General features: G+C 43.5%; 1 protein-coding gene across 1 annotated transcript; it reads right to left on the bottom strand.

Annotated features, from left to right (window-relative positions):
* Positions 1 to 219: 219 nt before the first annotated feature.
* On the bottom strand, positions 220 to 9,307 carry LOC112445065 (germ cell-less protein-like 1). The gene has a single exon (XM_059883754.1). The coding sequence runs from the start codon at positions 7,925 to 7,927 to the stop codon at positions 6,422 to 6,424; it is 1,506 nt and encodes a 501-aa protein (XP_059739737.1). The 5' UTR covers positions 7,928 to 9,307; the 3' UTR covers positions 220 to 6,421.
* Positions 9,308 to 9,682: the final 375 nt, after the last annotated feature.

The raw sequence follows: 9,682 nt of genomic DNA, 5'->3' as shown, positions 1-9,682 counted from the left end.
TTAACCTCACTCTAATCTATTCTCTCTATACAAAAGGTTTATTAAGATACTGTCATAGGAATTCCCTGTCTTCCTGACAGTATCCAATCCAGATCAGAGCTCTGCTTCTTTAAAAATTCACCCAAATCACCTAAAACAAGCCCACCTCTTTTCTTCTTTAATTTTTTTTTTTGAGGTGGTCCCTTTATTTAGTCTTTATTCAATTTGTTACCATATTGCTTCTGTTTTTTTTTTGTTTGTTAGTTTGTTTGTTTTCTTTTATGTTTTGGTTTTTGGCCACAAGACATGTGGGACCTTAGTTTCCCCAACCAGGGAGCGAACCCACACCACCTACTTTGGAAGGCAAAGGCTCATCCACCGGACCAGCAGGGAAGTCCCAAGCCCAAATCTCTTAACATCCCTTTTCTATCACCCACGTACTTGTGTGGCCCACAGTTCCTTCACTGTGTATGTTCTCCTTCACTGCAAAGAATAATAAACTCAGATTGTTCAACTACAAATGTGTTCCTGCTGGTCTTAAGCTGGGAGGCATCGAAATATCATATCACGTTAAACCTGATGGCAAAGCAAAGCAGAAGACTCAAATGTATTTGATTTATGTATTTACGTATTTGTATCTAAATGTATTTACAATAACCCCACATGCTATTATTTCTAATGTAAGTTTCAGTTTACAAAGACATTTATTTTGTATCCTTTCAACCAGCGATTTCAAGGCCTAGCGACTGAGAAGAGGGCTAGTATACTGGTGGAGATACTAACAATATGAACAGTAAAAGACCAACCATCAAATATATTGAAAATAGATATTCATGATCGTGGAATGGGAGAAAGAAAGCAAAGGTTGAGTTTTGGACAATGAGTTTGAGATGATGGCCTGACCACCAGGTCAGATGCTGTATGGGCCACAGAAGATTAGACCCAAATTCTTCACATTCCAAAGCACAGGGTTCCAGAACAAACGGTTCCTTTGGGTGGCTACCAACCTTCCTCAAGCCCTGTCCCCAGCCTCCATAACATCTCGGTAAGCACAGTGAGACAAATAAGACCCTGATGAGACCCTGTAAATCCAAATGTGACCATTCTGTATGTCCGATTTTCTAACTCCTCCCCATCCCCACAAACATCACCCACCCCCACATAGGTTATCCAGGCGACCTATGTATTCAGAAGCAGAAAGAAATGTAAATTTTACTTGGAATGACTGATTATAGAACAGCACTATCTCACAGAATCCTCTGCGCTGATAGAGATGTTCCATATCTGCGCTGCGCACAGTATAGTAGCCACGGGTTTACATGTAGCCATTGAGCACTTCAAATGCTGCGAGTGAGACTGAGAGACTGAATTTTCCATTTTATTTAATTTTAATCCATTTAAATAATCACATACGACTAGGGGCTACCATCTTTAAGAATATACCTCTACAGCAAGTCTCCTCACCTGTGGTGGACCATACTCAGCCACTTGCCTTCACCCAAAACATGCTCTTCGTGACCGCTTGGATGATTTTAATTCACTTAGAGTCACCACTCTTCATAAAATCCCATGTACAGCAAACACGCTAATCAAAACCATCAGCTGCTTGTAAATTCCTATTTTTGCCATCACCATGTACTATTTTTATTTTTATTTTTTAAAATAATTGACAGACATCACCAATGTAATGCAGTGTGTTTATGTGATGAATACTGCTCAGAGAATTAAGGATCTTTTGGGTATTCAAATCTTACCTTGAATCTGCCCAGATAGTTTTTGTTCCTTCCACTGCATCTTATTACCCTGCTGGTCTTTAAACCAAGTGTGATAGTTGAAGTTTGCTACAATGTGGAGTGAAATTTATCCTTTGGTGTCTGATCTCAGAATCTAATCATAGCAACTGACATGGAAAACGTGTTCACAGACTAAACCAAACTTTCATCTGCACTGTTAGAACAAATCATTCCCGAAGACTGTTCATATATCAATTGGCTATTGTCTAAATAAATGAGGTAAATTTCAATTCTCTTACTACTAGAAAAAAAAATTGCCACCTTTCTTTAGAATGTCATGAATAGACAAATTTTACTTCTGAAACACAAGCACTTGAAGAAGTATAAGTTTCAGCTAACATCCTGGTTATTTTCTCCTTACCAGCATCAGTGTCTTTCTATTTATTTACTCAAATGAGGAAGGAATCTACATTTAGATTAAAATTGGTTGCCTGGACTATACGTTCTATTTTGTTCCTTTGTAGATCGCACCACCTTTGAGATTTCCAAGTGGTGGGGCAGACTGCTGGCTATAGGTCTGGATTCAAAGAAGAGGTCTGTGCATGGGCTATGAATTTGAGAGTCTATGACATATAGATGGTGCCTGGAGTCAAGCAAGTAAACCTTAGAACAGGGGGCAGATGACACACCCCTTTCAAGAGATTTATCTTGAATAAAGGGAAGGGCATCAAGGCCCAGGTAGCTGAGTGGACGAGGAAAGGGTGGAACCTCATGAGGGCTCATAAAATATAAATGTGTGTGTGTGTGTGTATGAATGTCTTAGAAGTCATGTTACTAGCTGAACAGGTGATGACATAAAAACCTTGGATTCTGCTTCAATCCACTTATTTCCATGTGTGTGTGTGTGTCTGTGTGTGTGTGTGTGCGTGTGTGTGTTTGCTGACCCCAATTCAAAAGTTTAAGTTTAATCGCATGACTAAACTGATGTGATGTGCTTATATAAAATAGGTGAATTTTGCTATTTTAACTCTCACCAGGCAGTTTCATGTCCAAATTCTGTGGCTGAGACTTGGCAAGTACCTTCCTGTAGACCTTGTGGCTGGACACTCCCTCTTCTTTTTATTTTCCTCTTAAAAAGTTGGTTTTCTTTTTCCAGCACATGATTTATCTTTCATCGAAATTTCAGTGTCATCTTTGTGCTGTTTATATATAGACCCTTTCCACAGTAGCATAATTTACACTGGTCTGCTGTCTGTGTCCATCCCACTTCCATCCCTGGGGCACTGCTTTCTCCTTCATAAGTCATTGTTTATTTAAGTCTCTTGTGTCTTTGCACACGAATGCTAAGCTTTATCTTCTTCCAGCATCTATCTCTAGGACACCACTGGAAGGGAAGATGACAGAAGAGGGTTTGTCTACCGAATTGTAATAACATTTCATTCCTGTCTCCTTAAGACAGGCAGAAGCAGAGATGGACTATCAAAAGATGCAACAGAACCAGATGTAGAAACAGCCAGAGACAGGACAGCCTGACAGAAAAACAGAGATAGCTGGTCAGGCAGGCTGAGAAAGCCCAACAGATGGACAGACTCAGAAATTGTACCTCCTCCCGCAAAAGAGACAGCTAGAAAGGCATACACAGAAAGGGGCAGACAGAGACAGGTAGAAATAGATGGAGACAGAGACAGGGAGGCAGAGGAAGCCAGGCACAGACAGGGACAAACAGACACCCATTCAAACTAAGGCAAAGAATGATGGTTGCAGACAGAGACAGGGAGACAGGCAGAGGCTGATTGACACAGAGAGAAAGACAGAGACAGACAGACTGAGAGACAGAGAAAGACAGACGCACACTGAAAGAGAGCCAACAGACATAGAGATAGTGATGGGGAGAGAGAGAGTCAGAGAGAAACAAGGTTGGGGGTGGGGAGAAAGACAGAGACAGATCGGGACAGAAAGGGAAAGACAAAGACAGACGGATGGAGAAAGAGACACAGAGAGATGCAGATACAGACGGATACAGAAGCACTGGAGAAATACAGAGACAGAGACAGAAACATAGAGACCCAGACACAAACAGATTGTCAGAAACAGAGAGAAACAGAAAGATAACGGACAGTAAGACAGAGACAGAGAGTGACGAAGATAGGCAGTCTGAGACAGAGACTGAGGAAGACAAAGACAGAGGTAGATAGAAATTAGACAGGGATGCAGACAGACATCATGGAGACAGAGATAGGGGATGACAGAGAGAGTGGCAGACATACAGAGAGGGAAAAACAGAGACAGGGATAAATCCTCATCATTGTCAAGGACCACGTGGTATCCCATAGGGGTACATCTCCTTTAGTGTGGCGTTTACTTTGCTGTTATTTAGCTTGATGGTTTCCTGTAGCATTACCATGACTGTTCGTCGCCCTGCCTCCCCATCTCCCCATGCCTTTACGAAGAGGCTAACAAAATGAGTATCAACATGGGAAAAGGTTTCTTCCTCATCCTGAGCAGTCAAAAAGAAAAGAAAAAAAAAAAGAGAGAAAAAATAGAGACAGGTATTGGATAAATTGCCCAAACTGGCAAATGGCAACAGTCAGGGTTTGTGAGAGTTTAAATGTTTAAATGAGTGTATTTCAGCTGTCACTGTTTGTACATTATTGAACATCTTTCTATTGTAAGCGGCAACAAGCAATTTAAGGATTTAAAGCTCGTTGGGTAGGAAAACAAAAGCAGATCTTTCAGGCAAGGTACACTTGTAGCTAAGTAGTCTCTGAATTTCCCAACTGAGGATACCTCTGTTTAGATGAAATGGCATCTTGGCATTCAGCTCAAGAACAAGTGATTTCAAATTGCTTAGAGAGTTTACATAAAGAAAGTGAAATTCTTACCGAAAAAAAAAATAACAATAATTTTTACGTTTCAACTGAATCATGACTTACTCTTCTCCCCAGTTATTTTTAAACACAAATAAAATGAAGTCTATTGTTTGTAGTTGGTTAGGTATATGGAATATAAGGGAACACAAGAAAGGGTAGGGGGCTGCAAAATTAAGGGCAAACATCGAAGGATGCAACAGCAGCTTCCTGGTTGAACCATTTCATATAAGTAACTGTCACGTAAATATTACTCTAATCCTAGTATGTGGGTTTGGGATAAGGAAGCCTTTCAAATCTCCTTAAAGAGGAAAAGGAATGAATGAATGGATAAAGTCAAAAGTAATTTGTTCACTGATGGACAATGGATAAAATCTAATTGGGAAGAGAAACATAAACCACCAGTAAGGAAAATTCTGATTTCAACTAAGTAAAGCCTTAAATCTGGTGACTGTTTTTTTTTTTTTTTTAATTTAAATGTACATTTATTTATTTTAATTGGAGGCTAATTACTTTACAATATTGTATTGGTTTTGCCATACATCAACATGAATCTGCCAAACACCAATAGAGTATACTATTTTTTTTATTTGTTCATCTTGTATTAATTTATCACACTCTTTCCAAGCATGTATTTATTATTTATATGGATTCTTAAATAGAGTTTTCCATTCTTTGACCTCAAAATGACTCAATGGAGGGAATGGGATGGTGACAATTTGTAAGTTAACAGTAATCAGAAACTAACAAATTCAAATCGTGACTAGTGTGCTTCTCCTTTTGTGACAAAAACACTTTTTATCTTACCCTTTTGATTACTAGTGTGGACTTCTCGTGATCCCACTTCCAGATGCCAAATAATTCCCATTATAATTCAAAAGCGTTTCTTTCCAGAGGTTACCAGACCTGTTTTTAAGCGGGAAAGAGTCTTTCCACGTACAATTCCAACGTCAAATGTTTCTGAAGGGCAAAGGCCATCAGCGTGCTTAGAGAGTGCATTCTGGTGCATAAATAATTCGTGGCTGTATGCCACAGAAAAAGTCTGTCTAGTACCGAGATGTCCTCATAGCATCAATCTGCCGCCTTCCACTCCACCCCCAATATAGGGTTGTATAAGATTGGAGGCGTCTTTCTAGGGTTAAAATGCTAGGAAAGTCAAAATAAAGCCAAAGTAACATCAAGATACGATATGAAGTCAACTAACCTAAGAATGTTGAGGAACAACCAATAAAGAGAAGATCATCAGTGTAGCCTGGGTGCGTTCACAGAGTGAGAGATCATGGGAACCAAGTACTACACACTCAGTGGCAGGGAATGGGGAAAGGGAAGCAATCCAAAGGAAGCTAGCGGTAGTGGTGGTAATGAGTGGGGCAGAGTGGCTCTAAACACGCGAACTGAAAGAGAAACCAAACGGTTTCTTTAACATTCCTTTAATCAAGCTAAAGGAAATGCATATTTTAAAAGAGTTTCACCAGCAGTAGTAGAGTAGGTAGGTTCACAGGTTCTCTCTAAAGTCAACTGGTCTTTGACTTTGCAGAAATGATGGGAGGGGGCATTGATGGATGGTGAACCAGGAGGACAGGTTGCCACTTTAACAGCACAAATGAGGTCTAAAGGTGTTGGGGGAGCAGGGCTTTAACATTTCTCCTCTTCATAGGCTCAGGTAAACGATCTCAAGTATTATGAGCTACAGTTCAACAAAGACTCTGACAGAGGTGGGCCACCAGAGGTGGGCAAGTCCGGTTGGTCCCGCAGAAGGAGCTGGCATCTGGACAAAGCTGGTCGTCCCTGACCCCAGGAAAAGAGCTGCTCACCTCTCTGAGATTTTGTTTTCAGGAGTCCTCACTCAGGGAAACGCCCCTCTCTGGGGAGGTACAGGAAATTACAGGTCACATATATGGGGAAAACCACATCTTCGTTCTCCAGATTCACCACCTCTAGCTCTTCATCCTTTCCCAGGGAAAGCACCTGGAGTTCTGTCTCCTTCCGGAAAATGGCTCTTCCAGCCCTGTCCAAGGAGGCCAGGCGCAAGCGGAACGCGACCTTTCTCTGCCAGAGTAAGCTGACCCCGAGACCGCAAGACTTGTTCAGCACGCTGCGCTTGAAAATGATGCGCCGGTTGGCATAGCACACCACCAAGTCCCAGCCGACGTTGAAGCCTGCCCACCGCCAGGTGCACTGCTTATCCCTGAGGAGCTGGCCCCCGCACCGCATGCTGGTCCTCTGGAGGTCGGACTCGAAGACATCCACGGGCCCGAGGTCTCTGGTCTGCTCAGCCCGGAGGAGGGCAAGCCACTGCTCTTTGTACACTGGGGTCAGCCACGTGGCAGGGATCAGTGCATCCTGGTCGATGATGCGTGCTGACGGCAGGTCGCAGATCATGTAGGCAAGCCGCAGCTGCTGGAACGCTGGCACGAAGGCTCTGCCCTGCTCGGTCTCCAGGAAAGGGGTGCCCTCTGACTCCTGCCTGGACCTGGCAAACCACGAGTCGGCGTCAGGCAGTAGGTCTCTGCGGGGGCCTCTCCATGTCGGCTGCAGCTGCAGGAACATCCACTTTTTCAGCGTCGTGTACACATCCATCTCTACCTCCATCACGAAGAGCTCTGAAGAGGCAATGACCTCTTTCATGAGATCCAGGCTAACTTCTCTCAATAACTCCTCACTATGCTGGGTCATCAGGTTGTCCAGCAGCCACTGAAGACACATGGCCCTGATGTTCTGCAGTCCGTAGCTCTCAGCAGAGCAGTAGTAGCTGCACACGGTCTGATCACTGACCGTCTCCTTCATTATCTCTCCGCACTGCTGAATCAGCTTGTCCAGCTGCAGCATGCTGGCTGTGGCCAGCATGGGGACCACTCGACCGGGTGGGATGAGCACAGAGTTTCGGTACAGGGAACCTAAAGCCTCGTGCAGTGCCTCACGATCAATGTTCTCGTCAGGCATCTGCAACTCTACAGTATCCATGGTTGTCTCACGCCACGCACCACTGAACATGCTAGCAAAGTATCCTGACCGGCACAAGTAGACCTTGTGCAAGTTCCACTCCTTCCCCAAGGCACGGATCTGCACGTCACTCCCTTCTCCTCTCAGAAAAAGTGTCTTATAAACGGACTCTAAACGGTCTTTTGCTCGCTTCCTGTGAGGCGCTTTTGTGAGCTGCCCTTCTGGGCCTGTCTTCCGCTTGTGGCGCCCTTGGCTAGTGGTGGGTCTGGCCTCTTCGCTCTCCTCCCCTTCCTCTATCACTGCCACTGCTACCTCCTCGGCCTCCTCCTCCCCCTCAGGGGCACCTGGCTCCTCTGGGGCATGCCCCACTCTGTTCGAGGGCATCTGACTGTTGACTGCTCCCATGGCTTTTACCTCAGGGGTGCAGAGGGCAAGCTTCCTCACCAGACGCAGCCGCCACTGGCACTAGCTCAGCCCACGGTGTCGTTGGATACGGCTGATGTTTGTGACGTCATCTTGGACGCCACGCAAAGCCACACCCACGAGGCTTTCCCCTACCCCTCCCACTCCCCATCACAGGATAAGTGCACTCTGTACCAGGAATTCCACTCTGTGTATCTTTCCCTCCAGGGATGATTTCTCTGGGGCTCCCTTCGTAGGATAATGGTGGAACAGAGGACTTTGTGTATGAATTTTCCCCATGAATCTTAAGAACATCATTTCCTCTTCCCCATTTGACATAATTACTGATCACTCCTTTTTTTGGATAATTACGTCTTGGTTCCAGCTCTGTGCTCTATGCACCTTAATTTCTGTAATTATTTTCTTAGGTTATCCCATCATTTGCGGCTGTCAAAACATTTTCTGTGATAAAAGTGGCAATGTTTGCCCAGTCTTTGCTTTTGTCTCTATTTTAGACACCAGCTAAGCATGTAACAAACTTAAACACTGAAAGAAATGAGGAATGAATGAGATGGATTTTGATTTTTGAGGAAATTAATAATATTAAATACCGACAAGTGTTATATGCTAAACAAAGTATACGGTGTAGAGAGAGTGTGGACCTTTCAATGACAAGGAAAGTACAATGCAAGGGAAAAAACTTTGAAAACGGTAAGTCTCTCAGGTCATTTGACCTTGCCTAAGTAGAATGTTTGGGGCTTCCCAAACATTCCCAGTGGTAAACAATCCACCTGCCAATGCAGGAGACGCATGAGGCATGGGTTGGGAAGACTTCCTCGAGGAGGAAACGACAACCCACTCCAGTATTCATGCCTGAAAAATTCCATGAATAGCAGAGACTTGCAAACTCGTGTCCATGGGGTCGCAAAGATTCTGCCCTATTCAAATCATGTGAGTAGAATGTTTACACACTTTGAATAGGACAGGATAACCTTAAATCACATTTTAAATATTCTCTGTTAGATGGCTATAGAAAGTTGATAAGAAGGTCTATATAATGCTTCAGGTTGAGTGGTGCTTGGCATGAGAGAAACATGAATACTGACTCTAGAGTTGTGACAGCTAATGGTGAATGGTGAACAGTGCCGCCAGATTCATGGTCTCCGAAGGAGAAGATTTAACTCGGGACCAAAGACAGTCTCAGTCACTTGGAGCATTGTGTAGATTTTATCTAAAGTGAAAGTGACAGAAAAAGCTTCAGACATAGACGTCAGAAGGGAGCAGGAGAGAACCCACCTCACTACTTTAAGCAAGGCGTTATACACTTCTCAACTAGCTGCTGAGACTAGATAAAAGATACCTCAAGACTTCGAGAATTTTTCCAGACCCTTTCCTGTAACATACCTCCTGGGATGACATCAGCACGAGATTAGCCAGAAGGAACAGGTTAACCCAGAGCTACAGCTGTGGAAGTTTTTACCCAGACCTTCTCCCATAACATATATCCAAAGCTTAAAAAAAAAAAAAAAAAAAGACATGTCCTTGAATAAGAGATACTGCTGCCTACGAGGCCTACATATCTATAGCAAAGAATGTGAAAAAGAAAGAATGTTTATCTCCTCCTTAAAGGGGCCTTAGGCTTTGACTCCTTATCAACCTGCCTAAGTTAACTCTCTCAGTTCCCCCTTTTTATTTTAGGAGAATATTGTTGCTGAGGGGAAAGGGGCAGAGAAATCTGTCAGTAACTGCTTCCTGCAG

The sequence above is a fragment of the Bos taurus genome, chromosome X (assembly GCF_002263795.3).
Source record: "Bos taurus isolate L1 Dominette 01449 registration number 42190680 breed Hereford chromosome X, ARS-UCD2.0, whole genome shotgun sequence".
In the NCBI taxonomy this organism is placed as follows: domain Eukaryota; kingdom Metazoa; phylum Chordata; class Mammalia; order Artiodactyla; family Bovidae; genus Bos; species Bos taurus.
This window is presented reverse-complemented; position numbering and strand designations above follow the sequence as displayed.